Source organism: Ruditapes philippinarum, unplaced genomic scaffold (assembly GCF_026571515.1).
Source record: "Ruditapes philippinarum isolate M1 unplaced genomic scaffold, ASM2657151v2 ctg1274_1_1_1_1, whole genome shotgun sequence".
NCBI classification, from domain to species: Eukaryota; Metazoa; Mollusca; class Bivalvia; order Venerida; family Veneridae; genus Ruditapes; species Ruditapes philippinarum.
The window spans coordinates 171,238-198,984 of record NW_026863688.1 but is presented as its reverse complement, the minus strand read 5'-3'; the positions used below and the strand labels follow the sequence as shown (position 1 = coordinate 198,984).

General features: G+C 32.0%; 1 protein-coding gene across 2 annotated transcripts in view; it reads right to left on the bottom strand.

Moving 5' to 3' along the window:
* The window catches only part of LOC132722994 (potassium voltage-gated channel subfamily H member 8-like), a 118,652-nt gene that overhangs the window by 26,123 nt on the left and 64,782 nt on the right, over positions 1 to 27,747 (bottom strand). For both annotated transcript variants that reach the window (XM_060707641.1, XM_060707640.1), the window contains exons 3-5: positions 5,496 to 5,726; positions 2,524 to 2,682; positions 55 to 242 (exon numbers count right to left, since the gene is read on the bottom strand). In XM_060707641.1, coding sequence (XP_060563624.1) covers positions 55 to 242; positions 2,524 to 2,682; positions 5,496 to 5,726 — 578 coding nt within the window. The remainder of the gene's footprint in view (positions 1 to 54; positions 243 to 2,523; positions 2,683 to 5,495; positions 5,727 to 27,747) is intronic.

Here is a 27,747-nt window from a genome sequence, read left to right as displayed (position 1 = left end):
TACATGTAATGATTTGAACTTGTCATATTTGAATCAAATAGTGTATAAAATTACCTTATTTAATTGCTGTAATTTAGTCTTAGCACGGTTTGCTCTGTTGTGTTTTTCAAACTGGCCAGACAGGTGGTACAATACTGCACGGCTCCTGCGACGCTGACTTGCATATCCGGCAGTGCCTGGCATAGCACCCGACGCCCTGCCACGTCTTGCTTGACATCGCCGATATGCTTCTGCCATTTCCTCTGTAATTATAATACGAGTAGTATTTTAAAGATATACTATGCTCAAATTTTATATTTGAAAATATTGCTAATTGCTACACGGCCTTTTTGTAAATATTAAATAAGCATGATTTGACTTCAGACAATTAGGATATTTTATGTTAAGATAACACCTACACACTATAGGTGGTAACGATATGAATAAGATTAACTTTAGTGGACTTATGATAGGGAACGCAGCTTCCCATATAGTTTGTTCATTCTTTTATTTAAATTAGACATATTCAGTAAGAATTTCATTGTGAGGATTCATTATACACATATACTATTTAATAATAGTTGGCACCACGCTTCTAGATAATGTCGTATGAAAACTGTTCAAATGATTACAACTGTTAACAAGAGTACCGTGAAATGTTTTAAAACAGATGGCCTCTAATTTAAACCTTAAGTAAAATATGATAAACAAAATCAACAGGCAAAGGCGGCGTTCAATAAAATCTTACTTTGTAAATTACAGAATAACTTTTATTGTTGTTATAACAAAAGTTATTGGTCTACATATGGTTGCTATACAGAAGTAGCACTGTATTATAATTTACTGTCTCTTGCACGGACATGGCTTATGACAACACGTGCTCCTCTGTTGATAAAATTATCAATAAATTGGTAAGTAAGATGGATAAAATTGACAAATCTATCTGACAGAACAAGTTTAGTTATTTAAATAAGATACCATTGTCACACATTTCTCTAGGAATGTCACGTTTTGGCATTAATGTATCAATAACAATAAGTTACTGTTGATATTGCCATTTTCAAATAGAAAACAATCTGGTACCAAAAACGAATCAAGACGTTTAGTTAACGTTATTTGTTGACAAGGTATTGGCAACATGTTTATTTTGTAATAATTTATTTTTCCAAAAAAAGATATGTGTTTTTAAAACTAACTTATGTTTTTTTTATCTTTTCTCTTTCTGTTTTTTAAAGATAAACTATGCAGGAACTATTGATAATTGCTATTCAGTATCTTTGTAAATATAAAATAAACATGTTCTGACTTCACATATAGTAGGTGTGTTGTTTAAAACTCCACACACTATAGGTGGTCACAATGTAAATATATAGTGTAGTTAAAAAAACTGGCAGTTTTTTTAAAGAAAAGACCACCAATACTTGACCTGTTATAGGGAACGCAGCTTCCCGTTTATTATTCATTCTTTTATTCAAATCAGACATTTTCAGTAAAATGGTATGTGTTTTTCAAACTAAGTTGTGTTTTTTTTTATCTCTTCTCTTTCTGCTTTTAAGCCACGCCGACACTCAAATAGTCATATAGCGGCTCTATAGATTTATTGGAGAAGGAAAACCTCAGATGACCAGTATATAATTTCAAACACGGGCTGACACGTCAGTTAATTCAAAATTTTAAATATTCCTTTCTGTCATCAATTACCAAATAACCTTGTTATAATAAACGATTCTCTTCGATGTTTTTTTATGTTTGAAATTTGAAAGACACATATTTACATAAGCAAATGCGTTATTGTCACATTTTGTCTTAGAACCAAGACAAACGGCTAATTTCTACTTCACGCTGCTTTTCTCTACAGATAAATAGCTACTCAGACGACAGAGAATTTGCTAATCGGAAGAGAATCGCATTGATTCTTTCCTCTCGTAATTCATATCTTACAGTATTGTGTTTTTTGATTTATACTTTCATAGAAATAAGCAATCTATTACATCGTCTGACGTTTTGTTGTTTCTTGGTATTTATGGCTTCAATTCTACTATACAACAGGCAATTTCGAGGTATTCTTAAGCAAAAGTAAAATAATATAAAATTAAGGAAGTTGTCAAAAAGACTTGTTTGAGTATTTTGAATGGTTTTGCTTTTATTGTTGACAGAATTTCTTTTTTTAAAATGAACAGTCTGAATCAATGCCTTTTTAAGGCATTCTGTTTTCCGTTACTTTGATAACAAAACCTTAGAATGTATAAAGCTTGATCAGCAAGAAAGTGCAGCGTTCATTGAACGCGGGCGTTTGAAAAAAAAATGAAGAGAACGTGTTGAAGAAATTACCAACATACCATAAATATTGCAAGTCAATTCTGGACTAACTGATTGAACTCTTAATGCATATATTTACAAATATAACTTCACACATAATGGTTACACTCCCCCCCCCCCAACAAAACCTAGAAACACACACGGCAACCGAAAATGAACCCAGCAGGGCACCGGTCAAAAACAGAAGAGAGCACAAAGACGAAGCAAAATGTGGCGTAGACTTACCGTCACTATCATGTTCGTCACTACTTGACTTTTCCCCTTCTGTATCTTCACCTTTCTCTGTCTTACCACCAACATCTTTGTGCGATACCAGTATAAGAACAACCTGGGATTTCTCGTTTTTAATTGGCACGATATCCAACAAGCATTTAAAACGATCACCTGGTATTAAATAAAGGATAATTAAATTAATACTTTAATAAACAGTCAAATGAATTTATAAGCACGATGTTAAAACAAGACAGTGGTGTACATGTAGAAGTAATGAACCAGTGAATGTTGAATTCAATAGTGTTTGTTTTGTTTGGCTTTACGGCGCAGCAACACAGTTAAGGTCATATGGTGCCGAAGCAAGAAATATGACTTTGGCTAACCGCTGGTGTTACGAACTATAAGCAACAGCTGGGGCTAAAACAATCTCACCTGCTAGAGCTAAGAGATGCATAGACCCCTAATAATTTAGTCGCCCCTTACGATCACACAGGGTTAAAACGGTGGCTGTAATTATAATGCCCAACCCCTCAGCCACAAGGGGAAAGTAAGGGATTGTGTTTTTTTGTTTCATTTTACGCCTTTTCCCAACAGTATTTCAATCATATAGGCGGGTAGTTTCCTAACCATCGTTCCTGGAGAGTTACACCAGTACTAGACTACCTTCCTCCGTGCTAAACTACCAAAGCATCTCCCGAGGATCGAACCCACGCCAGAGAGGTAACTGGATTAGACGTCATCGACTCTAACCCCTCGACCACAGAGGCGTTCCTAAGTAAGGGATGAAATTGTTTTATATATATTACTGTTTCTAACCATGTGGAATGTTTTATTACATACATGACAATACTTTTCGAAATACTTTAAATATATGAATAAGATGTTTTTCTCTAAAGCGAAACTTTAAACTTTCTTATCGATTAAAAAACATCTTTTATGCTTTGGCTACAAAGATCTATCATTGCTCAGGTGGTAAAATAGTTTTAATTTGCTTATCCGTACGATTTACTCAAGTTTATAAATATGTCCACTCCTTGGGGACTTTTTCAAGACAAAAAGTCGAGCGAATATATCTTGACAGCTCTTATATATTAAAAGATCGTAAAAATTGACATACAACAACACCATATGGTGTGTTTGTTACATACAACCGGATGAGGTAGAAAGTTGAAAAAGACATGGTGATAGTTTAACAAGTAAAGTACTATTTGTTTGTTGTTTTTACGCCTGTATTAGCATGTTTATGGTTTTATTTTGGCTTTCGATACATTTTACCGGATTTCCTGGATAACTAACCAACAATGACCTATAGGGGGCGTCCGTGGCCGAGTCGTTAAGGTCGTTGTCTTCAAACCACTTGCCCCTCACCGCTGTGGGTTCGAATTTCGACAGGGACTTTGGGTTCTTTCATGTGAGGAAGCTATCCAGCTAGCTTACGGAACGTCGGTGGTTCTACTCAGGTGCCCGTTTGTGCCTGAAATAATGCACGGAAGGACACCTGAGGTCTTCCTCCACCAGTAAAGCTGGAACGTCGCGATATGACCTATACTGTGTCGATGTGACGTAAAACCCAAAACAAACAAAAAACCTATTTCTTTGCTGATGACCGGCTACTAATCCCACATGATGTCTAAATCAGCGACCATTACAATCATTGCCCGAATTTAGAAAGATATTGAATAGATTTTTTTTAATTTTATGCTTGTAAACCGAACACTTGGTTTTATTAGTCAAATTACAGTTCGTCAAAGTTTGTCTGCCAATGAAATCGCTCTATTTTGTTTAAATTTTGCCGAAGTATTTTCCATGCTTTTACTCAACTGTATGTATTAAATACGTTAAATGAGCCGATTTAATGGACTCCGCCTATTTACATAGTGCACTCGGTGTGAATAGACGGGGCTAACTGTAAGTCGGTTATGTAATAGAAAGAGCACCGAAACACGAGGTTATCTGATTTGTACGAGGGGGCGTAGCCCCCCGAGTATTAATCAGATTACCGAGGGTTTTGGTGTTCTTTCTCTTTTGTATCATAGTCAAACATAAAAACACGTTCCCTGTTGTTACAATATGAAACCCCGGCAAAAATGAACCAATGAACGAGCATCTAAATATGACATTTCTGTCGATTTCACTTTCACTGCCGTCACAATGTAAACCCCAGCAAACATGAGCCAATCAATGGACATGCTCTTGAGTGCGGGTAACTAATACCCGCACTCCAGTTAACGCACTGTGCATGTATATGTATACGATTTAACCCTGACACATTTTCAACAGAAAGGTCTCAAAACTATGATACAAAGGTTATATACAGAGTTTTAAGAAACTAATTTTCTCGCTTCACTTCGTTCGTTCGAAAATTAATTTCTTAAAACTCTGTATATAACCTATAACCTATACTTTAATCCATATAGCTTACTATAAGTGATACAACTTCTGTATTTTTCCCTCTAAGATTGCGTTAAGTTTAACAGCTATTAATTGCTGCTTTTTGTTCTTTATTTTATCTATAAAAGCATCACAATGTCATTTAAAATATAAAACGTAAACCCACAATGATCACTATGATCTTGAATTATTTTTGTTAGGTCAATGTTCGCATAGGCGTACGACTAACGCCGTTTTTTTATTACATGCGTCTGTTTCCAACGCTTTAATAAAAACGGTGGAACAAAATCTGTTTAAGTTCAAAAGGTAAACAAGTCGTCTTTTTTGGGGTTTCTTTCTTTTTTTGTTGTTGTTCCACATGGTAATTCAAAATAAATGCAATGTTCTCTCTACTCAAAAATATCTGATATTGGCTCAAAACAAACACATATCCTTAACGTGTATCTATAGGTAAATGCGAAATTCAAGAGTCTACATTCATTAATGGATCGCGAAATTTGACAATCAATACTAATACAAGTTTAGTGGTATTATTAGACATTCTTGAAAACTACATAAGGCAAAGTTATGTGAGGTATATAAACAGAACTCACCATCTTTTTTGTAAAAGAACAGTTCTGTTTTAAGCTCAGTTTTATTCTCAAGGGCTGTTTCGATCTTTCCTTTCTCGTCTACTAGAGTCTCATCTCCAAAGAGAAACTTGCAAGCACAGCTCCGACCCATCACCTGTGATCTTGGAAATCCAGTTAGTTCACAAAATCCGTCTGAGCAATACACCACGGGACAGCCAGAAGCCTGAGCGTTACCGAGGACAAAGTTGCTATCTGAAAATATACATTAAGATAATTAAATTATTTGGTTAACTGATTTTGCTGATATTAGGTAGACAACAGGTCCGTGACAATTGTTCAGTTAAGACGCACCACACAGGCGTTTCGAAAGTACTAACAGGAGCAATCTGTTTCTTGCAATTAAATTTTCACATTTTGCAAGATTATACCTTACAGAACATGCTCCTTCTTTGTTACATACGCCATAGCGAAAAAAAAAGAGCAGACTTTAATTCTTACGATGACGTAAGCGGGCGGTCAGAAAAGAATAGCTACATGTACCGCCCAAACCGGAAATTTCATTTTTGATGTTGCCGCTTGCAAACCGTTTGTAAAATTATACAGACGTAATTTTTTACAAATATTCTGTTTCCTGTTTTCGGTTTTTTATACGCATTACTCGAAAATTGCCCTGCTTTAACAATTAAATTTTAGTTTTCTTTGTAGAAATCTTTTTTTCCTTTTTGATTTTTTTAGGTTTCTACGTTTTAAAGACCCATTTAGTCTAAAAAATGATTAAGTTTTTATTTTTGTTTTTTTTTGTTTTTTTTTTGTTTTTTTTTAGCTTCTTTATTTTTCATGTCCTTTTACAGTTTCCAGAAAGCTACGCATTGTCCATTTACAAGATGAACCATCTTTTGCTCCTTTTGAAATTTGGTAATTAGTAAAATTTTTGCAATTAAGTATTTTGTATGGTGGTCAAAATACCATTTTGTTAACATTTTTCTACCTTTATCGCAAATAATTTTACATTCAGCACAATTTTATGCAGGCAATAGTGCGAGTTTATCGCCTGAATAAAAATGTGCTGGATGATGATAATATAAATCCACTATGTGATCAATATGAAGCAAATGTTTGCCGCAGGAACAACAAAAAAAACTGTTATCATTTTTTAGGCTTAATGTGCCTTTAAAGCAAGATGATGATAATAAAAATCAATAACATGTAACGTCCTATTAAGGACTCTTCATCTTTAATGACTTTCCGGAGAAGATATGAATGTAATCTGATAATCATTATTAAAATAAATCACATCCTTGGCACGAATTCTGGAATACAACGAGCTTCCAATATTATTGAGAAGTTCCTGCTTAAAAGCGCATTGACCCCGAGAAATTAGAATATATTTCCTTTTTTAGAAAGAGCTAAAATTTGTATTATAGTACTATTCTGATAATGGATTAAAAGTATATTTAAAGATTATCAGCTGATGAAAGCCCTGAATGTGTAATTATTTGTCAAAAGACACGATTGCTGACATGTCCGGGGTCCGTACTCTCAGTGCCTGAAAGGACGGATGGACCCTTATTAAAATTTGAAAACACACATTAATTGTCATAAACGTAGTCTCAGAACAAAAAGAAAATGAATAAAGTGGTATGTTTACTTTCGTACAAAATACTTAATTACTAATCTAAATTCCTAAAGCAAAAGAAACATAAGATGGTTCTGCTAAATGGTCAATGATACGCTCCTGCGCCAAGGTCAAATGTTCCACAATCGTTTACTTCAAACTAAGTGCGTTCATTTAGCTGCTAAGAAAGAGTCTACAAGGTCAATGAGCAACATTTTTCAAACTGTTACAGGGCATGTAAACAAATTTTTGGGTGTTTATGGACCTTCAGAAATGTAAATGTCTTAATTGTTATAGTATTACATGTTTTACAAATTATCCTTTTAGTTTGAATACCACATTATTGTGTTGTTCTTTTCATATTTGTGTTTCCATGACGAGTTATACAACGTTCTAACCAATAGAACAAATAACACTCAAAATAGTATGAATAAAAAAAATGCCTTCACGCTATGTGGTATATTTAAAGTAAAAATTTAAAAAAGTAAAAAAAAAAAAAAGAATTGGTCTCAATGTTCAAAGTAATTCCTTTCTTTTATCTTAGTATATCTTATTATTCTAAAATCAATTATTTAAGGGGCCTCCGTATACGAGTTAATATGGTCGCTGACCCTGAACTACTTGTCCCTCACTTCTATGGGTGTAGCTCAAACGGTAGTTTGTTCTAATTTTTTTATTGATTTGCTTGAAATCATTTTCAAAACACATTATAATAATTACATTTTTTTAGAAAAAAAATAATTACACGGTTTAAGACAGTTGTGCTTGCAAATCAGCACTTACCACTGAAGCATTGTTTAAATTAAATAAATCGTATGGAGTAAATTTTATGTAACAATAATCAAAATAGAAGAATGTCAGTTAAGCGTTGAGAAAGACGAACACTTGCTTACTAAGTACTATTAGAGTTTCATTATGCACCATTTGTAACGTGCCTTAATGAGAACACTATATCAAATGTAACGCAGGATGACGGAATAATTGTGCACAGTCGTGAGTCGTGATAAATGAACAAGTTTTATAATACAAGCATCAACACAAATTACAATTTAGGAGAAAAAAAAAACAACAACTCCTCTGCAAAATGTCCTGCCTAATTTGCATCAGTAATTACCAACTGATTGAAGTTGACACTGTTGCAAAAGGAAATATTGCTAGGATCATAATAGTATCTTATTATAAGCTTGCTTTTCTCCTAGTCGGATTTACCTGAAATGCCTTTGATACAATATAATAGCTCCGATAACAAGCACAGCGTGATATCTAATAAATAATTATTGGCATTAAATCACGCTGTTTTTAATATAGGATGATTTCTTAACATTAAAGAAATTCATCAGCGCACAACGAAAAGACCCACTGGGTAATGATTTACCATGCTTTTGATTATCTACGTAATCTTATCAAAGCAACAGACAGCATGTTTCTGATTATCACACTAATTGCTTTCCGATCTAGAGAATTGACTCAGCACGTGATAATTTATTGCTTATTATATTTTTATATTGAAATTGAATGTAAGGATGATTGATTACTGGGAGCGGTGTGTGGGGGGAGGGGTAAATTAATAAGTTATAGGAATCGGTAATTCATATGAAGATTGGAGGATTGGTATAATAAAACAATGATTTTAGCTTAGAAGCACTTCACATCGGTCGTCAGTGGGAACTTAATTACACGTCTAAAATTTCATAATTCAAATATTTCACTGTTTTACGCTGAAATGTAGAGTCGGTGTTAGGGAGCGTTGGCGATACTTGTACTTACCACTACCGTCCATAAACAGATTTACTGAAACCAAGTCTGCAACATATTTTGTTAAAGTTGCTGTTGTGGGCGTTCTATAAGATCTTCATTTTTGAACCTCTCTCAGTCGTATATTTGAACTTTACCGCAAAAAAATGTCAATGTCAAAGATACCATGACTATTTAATACTTTATAAGCAGAAGAAAGGAAATTCTATAAATATTATGCATATTGTTGGAAAGTATGAGATATATGAATCGATATAACATATATATTTATATAGCAGATGATGAAGTTTTCTAGAATAAAATATTATTGCCAATTATATAAACGTTTTTAATAAATCACTTAAAACTTTATCAACATATTCTTTTCCAAGCAATTTTTAAGAATGTCATACATATCTACTGTTTTTGTTTTATCGATATTTGGAATACTTGTGGAAAATGTGCCCATAGTAGACCAAGCTTCTTTAAAGCATCGGTCCAGTCAGATATATACAATATTATTGTTGGTAGAATTGATAAACAGTTTCTTGACATTTCTTGACATTTCAATTGACATGACATTTGAGGGTCAGTAACCTTTAACGCTTTGGCGGCTTTATTTATTGCTATACGACAAAAATAATAGCATTACTATTGAAATGAATGTAGAAACTACAGAAATGTATACATTTCTTTTATGAAGAGGCGCGAAACAAATACAAGTAACTTATTCCTGATCACTTTGTAACAAATCCGTCAAGTCTTGTAATTGTCTTCTTACAGAGTTCAATAAAATGGGAGATCCTGCGAAGGAATTAAAAGCAAATTTTGAAATTGAAAATTGCAGTTACACGGCATAAAGTCAATTGTATTTTAACATATACTGCGAAGGATTATATTCTCTGGCATCAAAATGACCGAAATACGTCATATTTTTTGTATTGTAAAAGAAAATGTTGGTAAACTAGTGGTAAAGGTCGCCATTTAACACAGATATCATGGATTGAAGGTGTTACTGGGTCACGACAACGTTTACTTGTATACCAGCCCTACCGATTAGTTCAATGAAGTGATAGCGGTTTTGATACTCCTAATACTTAATTTAGATAAATGACCTTCATTAAAATATGTTTAATGTTATACCTTTACTCAATTATGAACCAAACATCACGCCAAATATCATATTGTTGCCTTTCTCAAATAATCTACAGATCCTCCAATATAGACAATTCACTGTAAAAGGTGCACTGTCGTAAGTTGATTCAGACAAATTAGAATGTACTATTAGAATTTGACTTCTTCACTACTGTTATTCCAGAATTAATGACGAATTAATTGGTACTTTTCGCTTTTTTTTCAGCAAATGCAATAAGGCAAACCGAACTAAAATGATTAAACTAAAAATGACTTTCACGTTTATATATATACAGGATCTACAAATGTTGTAATTTCATTAGGTGAACAATTAACAAGTCTAGAAAAGGTTATAAAGGAAGTCAGTAGGTAGCTTTACCTAATTTGTAGAACGAATGTAATGTATCACAACATGTTGTTGTCCCAAAAACAGCAAAATAATGGATCGCTATTTTATAACCATTTTATATATAGCGTGTGCAAAACGAGGAAATAAGCAATGGTGAAATATAAATACATTGAAAGATAGTGACATACCGGTAAAGTATATAAAAGCGGCATTTTATTTGATAATTAAAAATCTCGTCCTTGAACCTTTCACTAGAGATTTGTTGCATAGACAAGATTTTCTAACATATTAAATATAAAAAGACTAAAAACGTTGATATAATGTAAACCGCAAATATAAACATTTTATCCTAAACAATATTCGCTTAAAGGAAGCACAATATTTTGTATACATTCTAGACATTCCCCCCATTATTTAAGTGATAAAAGTGTCGCATTTTCTTGAATTAACTGACGCTGTAGGCGTAGAAATACATTCAATAAATGGCAGAATGTATGAATAATTTATCTAGAATTGAAATGGTATTCTTAAGTAGAATGAAAAATCTTATTTCCGAGCCATTAATGTTTCAAAAATGTAACTTAAAAATGCGTCAATTAGGTTTCACAGGCGTTATAACCTTGACATTACATTTCCGCCATGAACAACAATAAAATGATATTGGATACTGTTCTAAGTCGGTAACTTTGAACTTTGTTTATGTAACAAACATCAGAAGATAAGGTAGCTTTAAGCTTAGGTAGATTCTGTAAATTCATTTAATTTCGTGGGTATAAACAATTTCGTAATATTGTCAAACATATGTATATATATGAGCCGCGTCACGACAAACCAACATAACGAGTTTACGACCAGCATGGATCCAGATCAGCCTGCGCATCCGCGCAGTCATATCAGGATCCATGCTGTTCGCTATCAGTTTCTCTACTTGTTATAGAGTTTGTAAGCGAACAGCATGGATCCTGATCAGACTGCGCGGATGCATGTCTGGATCCATGCTGGTCGCAAACCCATTATGTTGGTTTTGTCGTGACGCGGCTCATATATGAAACATATTCGTTGGGTCTTAAATTTGTAGATTGCCTGTGTGTTAAGTGTAAATAATGTAAAAGGGTATTGTAAAATTTCGTTGAAAATTAAGATTACCACGAACATTAATACCATTCGGATAATTATGAATTTATATTAAATTAAATGAAAACAAAAATCATTTCAAGTATGTACCCTTTTAACAAAATTCTTCGAAAAATAAATCACCATTGCGTGAGCAATTTTTTATGACAATGCAGTGCAATGATAGTATGTTGTTTTGTTCATCATTTAAATAAAAATTTGCCTATGGATAACCATTGAAACGGCTTCTAAGATGATATCCGTTATATAACATAGATATGTAAGTAAATGCAGATTATAGGAAGGTAACATAAACCAATCCGCTTATAGACCTATTCAGTTAATCTGCAAAACGAGCAAAGATTTACGTTTATGTCTTAAGTAAGGCTCAAACATACGTACCGTGTGTTTAGAGATTGACAATCTAACCAAAATGTTCGTGCTCTTCTAAAATTGTTGGCAGCTAAAGTGGTATGTTTTGATCATAATTTACACTATTTTTTATAATTACTTTGTTTTTTTTACTCAGACAATATTACTTGTTATATGTTTAGCTATGTTATATGGAAGAAAATCAAAACATAACTGAATACCAGATATAAAACGAGGACCATATTCAACCTATTATCTACATGATCTATATAAAACTAATTTATTTATTACTAAGCCATATTAAAAACCATAAACGGTTAAAGCTGTTGTAAGCAATTAGTGTTAAGTGGACTAAATCAATAACAAGATTGACACATTTGGCACGAGAAAAAGAACTCAGTGTGATACTCATTAATAATAATTGAAACGATTAGCGTGCTTTAAGGCTGCCTTTAGAACAGTATAAAGTGTACAATTACGGAAACGTTAAAGGGCCGCCTCCATTTAGTGCTATCATGACGACTGATTTGTGTTCGAATGGATAAGTATTACATGTTTTAACCCATATCAATTCATTCTATTCACAAACTAGACAAGATCATTTGTTTTGTCGTTTTTAGTCATTTGACTCAAAATGCTTGAAGTTTGTTTGTTTTGTTGTTGTTGTTGATTTTTGTATCGGCGAACTTTTCTCATAAAGATAAATGTTATACTAAAGACGAAAAGATACCTTTTCGCACAGACAAAAACTTCAAGCATAACGAGAAATGTTTCGGCTCAATAAACGTTGTTTTTCTTAAATCTTTGTGAATAACAAATTTGATTGAACTAAAATCAGTCGTCTTACACATCATGATTTCGTCTAATGGGGGCCCTTAAACGTTTCGGTAGTAGTGTAGTGAAATTACCCGAGATTATCCGACTTATCTTATCAAATCAATAGTCAGAACGTTTCCAATGAATTGCGCTTAACGCGTTCCTATCTGGATAATTATGTCACCACATGCTTACTTGATATTTATTGAATTGACTGTATAAAAATTCGTCGGATATTTTTTAATAAATAGAACAATGTTTGGAATAATTAGTGACCGTAACTAATGAACTTATTAAAGCAACGTTGTAAAACATAATTTATTTATGAAAAATTAAAGTCGTTCTTTTCATAGTTTTAATTATACTTTATAAAATTTGCATTGATCCGTGAACCCCTGTAACTATATTAAACAAAGTGACCTAAGATACAGGGTTTATTTCTTCATGCTTTTATTGGCATAACATAACGCATTTTAATTTGGAACAAAACTGCCTGATAAGGCCACTACACATATTGGTATGATTTATTGTAATATGTATATGATGTTTGTAACATAATATGACCAAGTCTCTTATAACTTCACTATGGAGTGGCAATATACTTTTTTATCATGACTGTATATACATGTATGTTGATTGTAACGAGTGTGACTAAAAAAAGGATTGGAGCACCACACTAAATACCGTATTCCGGTATATACCGGACAAGGCGCTTGAACTATAAAATGCTAAAATCTTGCTTTTTCACCCAAAAGGAATGAACTTTAAAACGTCTAATTCATCTTTTCACAACGATTTATGTCAGATAATGAATGAAAAATGTAAAAATCGGCGAAAAAAACGATATTTGTCTGTTTTATGATCATGATTTCTGCAAGCGTCTACAGGTATTGCTCCAATCCTGTATTGAGTTAAATCCATTGTAACTTGTATGTATGTATATTGATGAGACTTTAACAAATAAATAATAATAATAAATATATCTGCTACAATTTAAAAAGTAAATAGATCATGTCGGGAAGTCAAAATTATAGGTTAGGAAAGCTGGGTAGTTGTTATTTTTTAACTGAAGTAAATAAGAAATACAGCCTTCTTAACATGATGACTTTTGATATAAAAGTTTTTGAAATCTGGGCGTTTTGCGTTAACGAAACGCAGTTTGGCACCGTCCTTGAACAAGTTTTAGTAAATTACTCGTAAAATAGGTTGATGTCCTTTGAACAATGTCAGTGTTAATTTTCTCACTAACTGACATATTTTTTTAGATCTTTTTTTTAATGAGTTTAAATTCAATTCAATTCAATATTTTATTTGCATAATCAGCACACAAAATGCCTCTGGCAAAGGTTAACAAACTACAATATATATATACAAATCACACATGCATCAAATTACATATAATTGTTATACAATTGTTACATCATTGCGAAGCTGATTTGGAGAAACAGTAAAGTATATGACATGCATTAACTTACATATTAATTTCATTTCTTTTCAAAAATGCTTCATTTAAAAATTTCGATACATTTAGTAAAGTTGACTGTTTTCTACTTGACATTAAACTATAAAATTTAGGTAAAGATGGCCATGCTGTGTTTGGAAAATATTTTTTGCGAATTTCAGAATAATGAGTACAGATTAAAAGAAAGTGGTATTCACTTTCAACAACATGCATTGTACAATTTTCACATGTTTTTAAAATGTTAACTACCTACTTAATACTCATTATACAAGACTACAAAGCGTTCAATACATCATGTCGTTTATTTTATGTATTTTGACGCCTACACCTTGTAAATTATAAGGTTACTAACATTAAACATGCTGAGCACATAGATATTTCATTATTCTCATAAAGTATTATATCAGTTTTAAATGAAAAATGCCCGTATATCACATAATTTCCGATGTGTGTTTCATCCTTTTTTTACTTTTTTTTTAATTTATTGATTATTTATTTATTTACTTTTTCAAGTCTGTTTTGTTTGAACATATTTATTTAAGATAGAATGTGAAACAGGATAATGTAACTTCTATAAACTCTTCATACAACGAAAACGGAGACATATATATGAAATGTTTATAAATAAAATATTGTTTAAACATAACTTTTTATTTCACACTAAGGTACTTTATTACATACACATCACATGCCGTCGAGCAGTAAATGGTGTATTAACAATCAAAAATCAATTTTTGACCGTACTATGACCTCGAGTTGTAACACATGCCCAATAAAACTAGGATAAAGTAAAACAACATTTATTATCAAAAGACATTACCAGCCTTTTGATGATAGTTAATGGCCGGATAAACATTCTTTCACATTCGCGCAATAATTTCCAGTCAACAATATCATCGTTTGATTTTGTACTCCTAGATCGCAAAGATTGGAGTTCAATGCTGACTTCGCTTAACAGGGACATAGATTCGCGACATAGCAAACAACAACAATTAAGAAAAACTGACGAAAACAAATATAATCTTAAAGAAAAAAGTAAGATATACAAAAATACTATGCGTTCGTTTAAAAATAAACATTTGAATAGAAACATTGATAAATTTCGCAAATTAAAAATCAAAGATCCCAGGAAATATTGGAATTTACTTCGTAATAATAACAGTCAATGCAAAACGGAAGCAAGTATCGATGAAATGTATGAATTTTTCAAAAATGTTAATTTTTCAAATGATGGAACAATTAATGACAATAACACATTTGATGTAGAAAATAATGAGCAATCAAACCAAAACGAATCTATCAATTGTCCTATAACATATGAAGAGATTGATAAGGCAGTAAAAATGTTGAAAAATAATAAAGCATGTGGGTTAGACCAAATAGTTAACGAACAAATAAAATGCTCATATAGTTTAATGAAAGATACGTATTTCAAACTTTTTAATTTAGTATTTGAAAAAGGTGTTATACCTGAAATGTGGACTATTGGGATAATAAATCCAATATATAAAAACAAAGGTGATGCTAGTAAACCTGAAAATTATAGACCTATAACACTTCTAAGCTGTTTGGGAAAACTTTTTACCAGTATAATAAATAATAGGCTTACTACTTATGCAGATGAAAATAATATAATAAATAATAAATAGTCAAGCAGGTTTTAGGAAGGGGTTTTCAACCACAGACCAAATTTTTGTATTACATCATTTAATCAATTACGTTAATAACAGTAAAAATAAATTATTCTGTGCTTTTATCGATCTCAAACAAGCCTTTGATACAGTCTGGAGAAATGGTCTTTGGCAAAAGCTCTTTAATCTTAATATAACAGGAAAATGTTTAAATCTCATTAAAAAACATGTACGATAACATTAAATCGTGTGTCAGAGTTAACTTTGAAGTTTCAAATTTTTCCCTAGTAAACATAGGCGTACGTCAAGGACAGAACTTGTCCCCTCTACTTTTTTCAATGTTTTTGAATGACCTTAGCGATTATTTTGCAAATAGTAATGACACTATGGGAATCACGGTACAAAATGACCAAAACGCAGACGAAATTCGTGATTTTTTAAAGATATTTATATTACTTTACGCTGATGACACTGTTATTTTATCTGAATCGGTTGAAGATTTTCAAAAATCATTACATTTGTATGAAAAACTATTGTAAAACATGGAAACTTACTGTAAATACATCTAAATCTAAAATCGTAGTATTTTCTAAAGGACGACAACAAAACTATAATTTTATCTTGAACAACGAAAGATTAGAGGTAGTTACGGAGTACAAGTATCTAGGAGTTTTATTTTGTAAAAGTGGATCATATACTAAAACTAAAAAGCATATAGCATTACATGCTACTAGAGCAATGTATAGTTTAATAAGAAACTCAAATCGACTTAGTTTACCAATTGATATCCAAATAGATCTTTTTAATAAAACAATAAAACCTATTCTTCTTTATGGGGCGGAAATATGGGGATATGGTAATATAGAAGTGATTGAACGAGTCCAATTAAAATTTTTAAAGTATATTTTTAAATATGAAAAAATCCACCCCAAATTATATGGTGTACGGAGAAACAGGCTGTCTGCCGCTATCTATTGATATAAACGAAAGAATAATCATTTTTTGGCTAGATTAAAAACAGCACGATGTAAATAATCATCAAAAGAAATTGTCGTCTCTATTATACAATATTACATATAATCTTTCCAAAAACTTAAGTGAAAATAATTTGAGAAAACAATTTCCTTGGATTGCAAACTTAAGACAAATTTTTATAAATTGCGGTTTATGTAATATATGGGATACACAAAATTTTGGAAACGAGAAGTGGTTGAAATTAGCAATTAGACAGAAACTAAAAGATGATTTTCTAAATGATTGGTATTCCGTTATTCAAAACTCCAGCAAAAGTACATTCTACAGAATATTCAAAAAAGAATTTAAATTCGAAAAATACCTTTTATCAACTCCTAAACCTTTTCTTCGTTACGTGATAAAAATTTCGTACACGTAACCATAGATTACCAATAGAAACCGGAAATTGGGCCCGAATACCAATCAATCAAAGAACATGTACTTCTTGTAACAATAAAATAGGCGACGAATTTCATTACTTATTTGAATGTGTTTTGCTTAATGATGAAAGAAAGAAATTTTTGAAACCCTATTATTATAGACGTGCAAATACATTTAAACTAGATCAACTAATTAATACAGAAAACAAGAGCGAATATTTGAAATTATGTAAATTTGTTAAAACAATAATTTTAAGATAATTAAAATTAGAATTCACCTCATATGTGATTACTTACATTCCAAGAATTACTTACATTCCAAGACTATTACACGAATATTTCACAGATAAATCTTTTATTACCCATTGTAAAGCGTTTGTTTGTTATAATATTTGTCTAAATAGTATGACACTTTTTTCATTTAGCTTATAAGTATGAGTCTAGAAATGTCATTGTAAAGGTTTAAAATATTATGTCGTACATAATTGTACATCACTTGTTAGTTGTTTATATTATCATTTCTTTTCCCTTTTCCTTTTTTGTAACCATTCCCATCGTTTGTCGATAAATAAAAAGAAAGGTAATATGAAACGAAATTATACCCTTAGAGAGTGTCCAAATTACGTGACTCTCCACGGTTTTTTGTGGTAACATATTACTAAGAACTTTAACAATTTGTGGTTTTGATACATTGTTAATTGAACGTACTGCAGTTCAGCAAATGATATGAATAAATACTCTTTCTACGAATTATTTTACCACTCAAATTATATAATTATACATTGTACATTTGTTTAAAGAGCCTCTACTAACATTGTATTTATTACTAACCACATTTATTCATGTTAACATGAAATGTGTGTAATAAAGGAAATTTGACTTGACTTGACTTGAACAAAAAGCAGTTCTCAAAACTGCTTGAGCTTTATCAATCCAATTCAATTCAAATTTTATGTCATTTTTTTTTCGACAAAGCACAGCTTTATCAATTGTATAAATAAGATATCGACTGAGAAATGGAAAAACCAAACCTTGATAGCAAGATATCCTTTAACAACAGGCTATAGTACTGTGATACTATAATTATTCATTTGTTAAAGAACTGAGAATAATGACATATTATCAGGCACATTTAACTTTGAATTTCGAGTGTAACAACTGTGTCATTTAATATAAATCATAGTATAAAAGTGACTTATGGGACAAAATTGAATTGTTTTCCTATGATATGGCAGATTTATTAATTAGTAATAAAGTCTACAAAAAATACGAATAAGATACATAAAATACAAATACATGTAAACGTTACATGAAATATGAATATCCGCTTTATAAAATACGAATATATATATATATATACGAAATATACGACTACAAAACACATAAAACAGATATAAGCTACAACTAATGCGATTTTACACTTGAAAAAATACTAATATAAGCTATCAATAGTACGATTATACACTATATAAAATACAAATATAAGTTACAAATAATACGATTATACATTATAAAAAATACGAATATAAGCTACAAATTAATATACTATACGCTACAAGTAATAGAAAGAGCACCGAAACACGAGGCTATCTGATTTGTACGAGGGGGCGTAGCCCCCGAGTATAAATCAGATTGCCGAGTGTTTTGGTGTTCTTTCTCTTTTGTATCATAGTCAAACATGACAGCACGTTCCCTTTTGTCATAATATGAAACCCCAGAAAAAATTAACCAATGAACGAGCATTTGAATATGATAGTTCTGCCCCTTTCCCTTTCTCTGCCGTCACAATATGTAAACCCCGGCAAAAATGAACCAATCCACGGGCATTATCTGGAGTGCGGGTAACTGATACCCGCACTCCAGTTACCGCACTGTGCATGTATATGTATACGATTTAACTCTGACACTTTTTCAACAGAAAGGTACCCAAACTATGATACAAATAATATTAATATACACTTCAATTAATACGAATTTACGCTTATACGCTTTAATTATAACTTATATATACTCATTGATTAATGCGAATATACTCTTTAATTAATACGAATATACTAATAAATGCTTCAATAAATACGAATATACACTTTAATTAATACAAATATCAATTACAATTAACCCTTCACAAAATAACAAATTGAAACTGCATTAAAAAAAACAATATACCTCAGAAATGCTAGATCTATTTTTTTTCAAAACGTTTTATTGTTTGTATCTTGTTACTGTTTCTAGAAAATACTCCTTTGCCATGTATTATACATGACCTTTCTTTTGACTCTTTTTTCTGATGGCAATTGATATAATCATAGAGATCTAGTATTTTGTATCTACTCTGTTTACATTTTGTTACCTTAACAACATATTACTGCACGTTCACCGCTATGTTTTTGTTCTCATTTGTTATATATAGACCATGCTCCTAATTGGCTAATCCATTCTTAAAACAGATGTTTGACATTTTTTTTAAAGAATTTTGAATAATATGGATTAAATTTTTCTAATATTAAGCTACATCACTTACGACTAAAACCTACAAAAATATAATTAATTAATAGAAACTACGCAATCTATGACTGAAGATTTTTGTATAACGAGTGTAACCTACATTTATCTACGAAAGTAAGTGGAAATAATTAGGTTACCTGATACAAGTAAATCAGAGATTAATTAACAGCTGATTACAAGGTATTTACAACATGTGACCTTTTCGATATTTTAATAAATCATGATTGTATAAAATGTCAAGCTTTTATTAGTTTCCAGATATCTGAAATGTCCGCGCTCAATATTTAATAATATTATTCGACAAAAAGGTGTTATTTAGGAAGAAAAACAATTTCAAATGTCAAATAAAATTTACTTTATTTTTAACATGGATGTTAGTGTTGTTTACAGAGTGGTCACATACAGCTTTTTCACAATATTAGCTAATCATTTATACCTGGGCCGCACCGTATTAGGGATAACTCTTACACAAACGGTTGCGGTCCATTACTGTCGGGTTGCGTTAAATAAGCTTGGGGTTTAAACCTAGCCCTACAATGCATAGAGGGATTTACCTGAGTAGAACCTATCAACGTACCGTTAGCTAGCCGGATATCGTCCTCACATAAATGAATCCTACGTCCCAAACAGGGTTTGAACCCCACGATGATGTGGTACACGTAATTTAAAATCAGAAACAATTACCACTAGGTCACAGACGGATAATGACGAACTTAATTATGCTCGATGATAATATAAACTATTACTGAACTATTTTTAGACCAAATGAGCTTGTTTCTAAAATCACACTTTGCAATATAGTGACGTAACACACGGTGATAGGGCGATTACCACAACTTTTCCGCGCAACGTCAAAATATCTTACTTCTGTCCGAGACACCGTATATTTCTGTGGTACAAAATGGACAGCAAGTCTGTAACCGAGACGAAAACAGCAGATAATTTGCTCAAAACAAGGTAAAATCATCATTTTTTCTTTTTCATCGAATGTGCCATTTAATTTGAAACTTATTTATCCTTACTACATGCAAAATGCTTCATTAATTAAGTCAGGATAGTAAAAACATTTAGGGCATACTGAAAAAAATCTTGCTTTGATTACGAAATATAACGTATTTCTAGTCCGTTCAGTTCATATAACTGGCCAAAATACAATATAAAAATGTACATTGTTGTCGTATGAACAAGTTACAATACATAAATAACCCGTTTTTTGTATATTTGGTACGATTTTTATGTTTCCACGTGTGTATTTTAAGGCACCGCACAACTTTGTCAATCATAAGATTAGGGCACCGCATTCTTCCTCCTTAAAATCACCACATTTTTCTGTTTTTTTAGCACCGTTTATTTTTGATATTAATGTTTGCTTTCAGAAAAAGAAGACGTTCAAACCTATGTCTGAACAAGCCAAAGCAACGTGCGAAATTTGCAAAGCTGCAAATACTTCCAGAAGATACTGCAGCAACTGGAGAGCTAAGTAAGTCTTCTGAAATCAGCAGTACGCCAATGGATCAGCGCCTCCCTGTATTTCAGGACGATATGCTTAACGCACCACATTAGAAAAAGAATATGAAGTCAAACTTTCGCAAAAGATTGTTTAATAAAAGCACATTGGAGACCATGACTGAAGAGATTATGGAAATATTGCCCGGGTTCCTGCAAAAACTACACCATGAAAATTTATGTTATGACTTTTGCAACTTTATCAAATTAGTATGCAATAAGAAATTCCTATTAAAAATATTTCATTCCTTTTTTTTCTCGATGTTGTTAGATGTTATAGTCTGCCAAGAACTTCAATCTTTCCATGTGGGGTTTATCAGTTTGAATAAGTTCGAAAAGGAAAAGACATCCTTATCTATATATAGATACCATTGCACTTATCTATAACTGGTAGTATTAACACAGATCAGACCTTCTGAAATTTTCCATAACATAACGTATGATAACAGCAACATAACGTAACAGCAAGTAAACAATCTTTCATCAAATGAAACATATTTGTATGAAGATTGCATAATTCAAAAGAAGACGGTGGCCAGTATTTATCGGTCTAACGGAAAAAGAATGCGGTGTTTGAATTCAGTGTTGTACGGTGCTCCAATATTCGGGTCAGTAGGCCTTTTTTCAACATATATTCCCTGAAATTTACGATAGAAACACACAATTTTGTATGGACCTTGAACTTAGGGTTAACCATAATAAATATACGAGCTCGTTAGGTCATAGAACAAAGACATCGTCGTTATAACACACGTTTTTGTGACAGGTACGAGTCATGTTGAGGTACACACGATCTTTTGTAAACACTATTTCTTCGAAGTATGTGTTTTTTTGTGAATTATATTGTGCTAGATTAACGATAAATTGTCTAAAAAATTCGATGGAATACTTAAACAATTGGAATAATCTTGCAATGTCCAGCAGTAAGATATTTTGTAAGCTATAACCTGGAATTTGTTTATCCCGCCATTAATATTTTGTCCAGAAATATACGGTGTCTCGGTCAGAAGGATGGTAATTTGACGTTGCGCGGAAAAGTTGTGGTAATCGCCCTATCACCGTGTAACACTGACGTCATATTAGCGTGATGGTCATTATATCCAGCCATTCTTTCGCTCGTGACTAATTGCATTCATATGAACATATACTGAAATCGGGACAGAAAAGCAAGAACATGTCATGAGGCATGAATGATGGTCATTTGGCATACCATTTTACAGTGACAATATTGATTAAGAATATAACTGGGTGTAAATCTAAAACAAGAAATAGGCCTAAATCATAATCAAATATGCATGTTATAGGACATAATGTAGCAATGAATCATTCGTACTATATGCATTATCAACAAACCTCATAAAGTCACAAAGTTTTCAAATTCTTATTCTTATGGTCATATGTCGATAGAGATTTGCAAAATAATATTATCTAGTGTTCAACCTTATGAGTTATACATGTATAAATGTACAAGAAAATTAGAGAGACAGTTTCTTAATCAAATATCCATATGAATATGATGACTATTAGAAGATGAATTCGCGCATGCGCCATACGTTTTATCAGACACTTACAAAACATCATTATAAAAATGAGCCGTGTCACGACAAAACCAACATAATGGGTTTGCGACCAGCATGGATCAAGACCAGCCTGCGCATCCGCGCAGTCTGATCAGGATCCATGCTGTTCGCTATCAGTTTCTCTACTTGTAATACACTTGGTAAGCGAACAGCATGGATCCTGATCAGACTGCGCAGGCTGGTCTGGATCCATGCTGGTCGCAAACCCATTATGTTGGTTTTGTCGTGACACGGCTCATTTCAGTTAAGATAGTTATGTTTTTTTGTTTGTAAGGCATTATTGCAGTTGTACATGAGAAATAAGTAGCTTTATTGTAATAATCAGATGAGAACTCAACCGGTTATGACTTAGTTATTTACTATGCACAAAGACATGTTTTCCAAACATCAAGGCCATGACATTTCTACATTTTCTACATTTGCTGTATAATCTTAGGGATATGTGTTAGGTGACAAATAAGAACATATGTGACCGAGTTTATTTATCCTTGCCTTTCACAGAAAACTTTGACATTAAGTCGTAATTTCTTTCGAGCCCCAGGTGCATATCGATTGCATACAGTGTAAAATAAAATATCATTTTTGGTACAAAAAAAAGGCTGTTACATAGAAACAAACTAAAAAAGTCGCCTCATGGGTTTAGAGCGTATTTAAAATAAAATATGATAAACAAGATCAACAAGGAAAGGCGGCGTTCAATGAACGCAACCCCCATACGCTCCAGCAACAAGAGCCAGTGGCAAGGAGCCCAGGAGGACCTCAAACAAAAACAGGACAGGGCACAAGGCAAGTTAAGCACTAAAATCATACATAAGAAGAACAGAATTATTAAAAATAGCTGAACACAGCAAAATTGAAAATGTTGAAGGCTCGGTTTAATTGAGCCTATTCATGGACGGTACTGGATAGTGCAAGTTACCGTCCATGTAGCAACCGACCCCCCCCCCCAGCAACGGCTTAAATGGTGACAATTTTTAATTTCTGCAGATGTGTTACCCCTGTCCTGCATCACGTTTTGCAGTCTGAGGAGATTTTTTTAGTGATTGTACCCTATTTTTTTAGATTGAAATCCCTTAAACATGGAATGGACTGTTCCCTATTCAAAATAAAAAGTAAAAAGGGTGCATTTCTTTATAAAAAAATCTGTAGGTTTACAAATAAAAGAAAATTTAGATAAGAAAATTCTTTACTGAGGTAGTTTTTGGGTTTCAGATAAAAATAAATTTCATTCTTCACTATTCTTTAACATGTTAACAAACGGGGAAAAAAACGAGAAAACATCATTTTAGTACATGTACATTTAGGTTTTTAAATTAAACTTTATACTGAAAAAGAAAATCAGATTATTAAACAAAAACAACAACAACCCCCCCCCCCCCCAAAAAAAAAAACCCACAAACATATGTTCTCACATGCGTAATGGATTTTACATGTATTTTGTATTTAATGAACGATGGCAAATTCTATCTAGATAACCACCTCAGCGACTATGATACAGACATGAGATCGTTGTTCTTGCACCATGTTTTAGTATCACGAATCAATATTTATGTGTTCGACTTATAGGCAGTCGGACATGCAAGAGATTAACATGTTGATCATTAAGCAAATAGTAAGTTTACTCACGAAGTTAACCGAGATTTATATATGTTACTGTATACTCCTCTTATTAGATTTATTTGATAACATATTGCATCGTTTCAGTATTTTGAGTATTTCAGTATATTGAATTTTGCTTCAGTCGGTGCAGGGGAGGGGCGGTTGCTTCAATTTTACCACTTCCGTCTATGAACAGATGTAATCAAACCGAACAGCAACATTTTCAATTTCGCTGATTTGGGCGTTCTTTGAGTAATCCTTCTCTATATCTGGCTTTAAAGAAGAGAAATGAGAGTGTTGTTGTAAAATAAAATATTTAAATTATTTTTCATATTTATGCTGTACATGTATACTCGTATGATAAGATATGTTTAATATGCCATGACTTGTATTGTATGTGTTGATGTGTACTTAAAACTGCCCATCTTTTGTTAAAACATGAAAATTAAACATGAATTATATACATGTATTTTCATATTTTTCAATATTATATTACTCTTGTTAATCTAACCGCCAATTGTGTGTGGCGAAAAACATGTACATATGTTTATGCCAATAAATACTTTGACTTGACTTGACCCTATTTGATTACTATTGAATAAAACATTAGCTTTACAGTATATATTCTTGTATGACAATAATGGAACTTGTATTAGTTTAATACCTTGTGTAAAGAAAAACATCATCATATTGACAGTAACTGCACGTACAAAACGTTCCATCCAGAAATAAAGCCGAGCTTGTGATTAATATAAACGCCGTATTTACAATTATGCTATCTGATAAGAAGAAATAAAGACAACGTAACTACTATAATTATGGTCATTGGAATCGAGTTTCCATAGTATAGACATTAATGTCAAAGTTTACACATATTTCACGAGGCAACTTTGACCGTTAAAGAGAGGAAAATATAATGATGAATGTATCCACGTCTGTTTGTGTCTAAAATTATGGAAGTCTGGAGCCGTTTAAGGTCATACATAGACATATATTATACGATATTGATGTAAGACGTATGTTGGCTTTATTTTAAGACCTTTTTGTGCAGTACTGTAAAAAAAATGAAAATACAGATCAAAAGGGCAAGACCATATTTTTACAGTTTTGCAACCCTGCCACACCGGCAATACATTCATATGGTCATCGAAACAAAACCCGGGAAAGGGTCATATGGGCGTTGAAAGGGGGGGGGGGAAGAACGCAACAGTCGCTAATTAAAGCTAATGGTTAAATAATAGTAAATCAACAATGGTCGTTACCACAGGAATGGCAATGCTAATCAAATTCGGTTACTAGTATTTAGATTTTCAGCGCTTCTAATCTTCAAACTTTTGTTTATTATATGTTACATAAACTTCATAAAATGATTATTGGTCGCTATAACAACTTAAAATACGTACAAAACTGATTAGCATTTCTTAAAATAACAATTTGTGCTTTTAGCGGTTAGTATATAACTTCCTTCGAATGGACATCAATGGACACAAACCTTATTAATTTTGTCAATAACATCTTTACAAAAGCAACAAATGAAAACATGTAAAATAATACATTTGTAACAAAATGATTGCAATCACTGGATTTATCAATCGTAAATAAATAATATGCAAATTAGATGTTGAATTTTGTAAAAAAAAACTTTGGCAAATACAAATCATACTATTCGTTCATTGATCTATAATGATTTTTGTTTTGCGTGTAGAGAAAAAAAGAACACAATCATTGACATCTACATTTTTAAAGAGATTTTAATATACTTACAGAATTGAGTTCGCAAATCAAGGTATTCTTTTCTAATTAAAATCATTTTTTTATAAGAGACGTGAATCCTGCAAAAATGTTTTAAAGTCAATGTGACCTAATTTATTTAAAAGGCAAATACGTGACATATTAACACTGGTGGAAAAATATTAATTCAGTAAGAAAGCAACGAAACTTCAATCTGCAATGAAGCACACATTGTTCGGATACATGAAACTTAAATGTGACAATAAGCCCCGAATTGAAATTTTGCCATTAATGCATCAATGTTAATAGAAATTTATATATCATTTATATATAAAACGTCACCTCTTGTAGTTATTGTGCAAACCAAAATATAATTTTTTATATAAACCATACTACACGTTGGTAGGAAGTGTACATAGTTAAATCAAAAGATGAAAAGATTAAACAACAATGTAATCTTTGAGCTCATTAAGAAGTCGTCATGTTACCATTCTGTCCCATTAATAATACTTGACATCCTTACAATCACATTACGTAAATTGACACCGGGGGAGCATGTGTGTATCGAACGGTTTAATGAACCAAATGTTTATCAAAAAGTTGAATGAACCCAAAGTTTAGAAAAGAAACGATTACGCTACATGTGTTCAATTAAGCAAATATCGAAGAGCAAAGGAAACTGACACTCAGGACTAAATATGTAAAATGCATATTAAGTGAAACACATTTTAAACAAACAAAAATCAATTTAAAATGTCATTACTTCGTCACTTTAACATTCGTGTATGCTTTTGTTTGCATTCATTAATAGTTAAACATTGTCATAATAGTTCTTTGAAATGTTGTGAATCAACCATTTACTCTGTAAACCTCTATGGGACGCCCTTGTCATTAACTGTACAATATTTACTTCCCGGATGTGTTATGATCGATGTAGAGACTTACACTGGTCTGGTGAAACAATTATTGCTCAAGATAAAATCATGAAGGAGTTGAAAACAGTCTGTGTTCTGTAGTAATGAATAAATTATGAGACATGATATGGCAATTTAGGTTCACTTTTCGGTAGATGCTACTATCGTGTTCTTCTTCACGTTATAAACGTTTTCGTATCAATAAATTAAGTAAAAATAATCGAATTACTTATTTCTTTTCTCTCTCCAAACACATTTTTTCTCATTTTATATACGAGGAAAATGGCAGATAGTCAATTACCTTGACGATTGAAATGAAATTCGCCTGAACATATCACTACATTTAGATACCAGTTATCTTAAAGAAATACTAAATTACAAACGAATCATAGTTAAATGGCACATTATGCCTCAGAAACTAATAAGATTTTTTACTTGTTTAGAAATGGCAAACAAGGAATTTTAACGTTAACATAATGGAGTATGTTAGATGTTTTTTTTCTGAAGAAAGTCGCGCAAAATACGCCATAATTTGTCATTTAAAAAAGTAGCAAAATGTAAACAACGAAGTATTTGACCTCCATTCAAAATTCTTAATCACAATATAATTTTTCTAATTGCCAAAAAGCAAAAGAAGTAAAAGAGTGTTCAGACAATTGGCCAATGAGTTACTTGGAAATTCTAACAGAATACTGAAAATAAGAAGCTTACGAGACATAGAAATAAAAGCTTTCCTAGGCCATAATGGATCTTTAACTAAATCATGGTAAATTGTGTCGTGCTTTACATACTGTTGTGAAAGTGGTTGAACTGGTTGA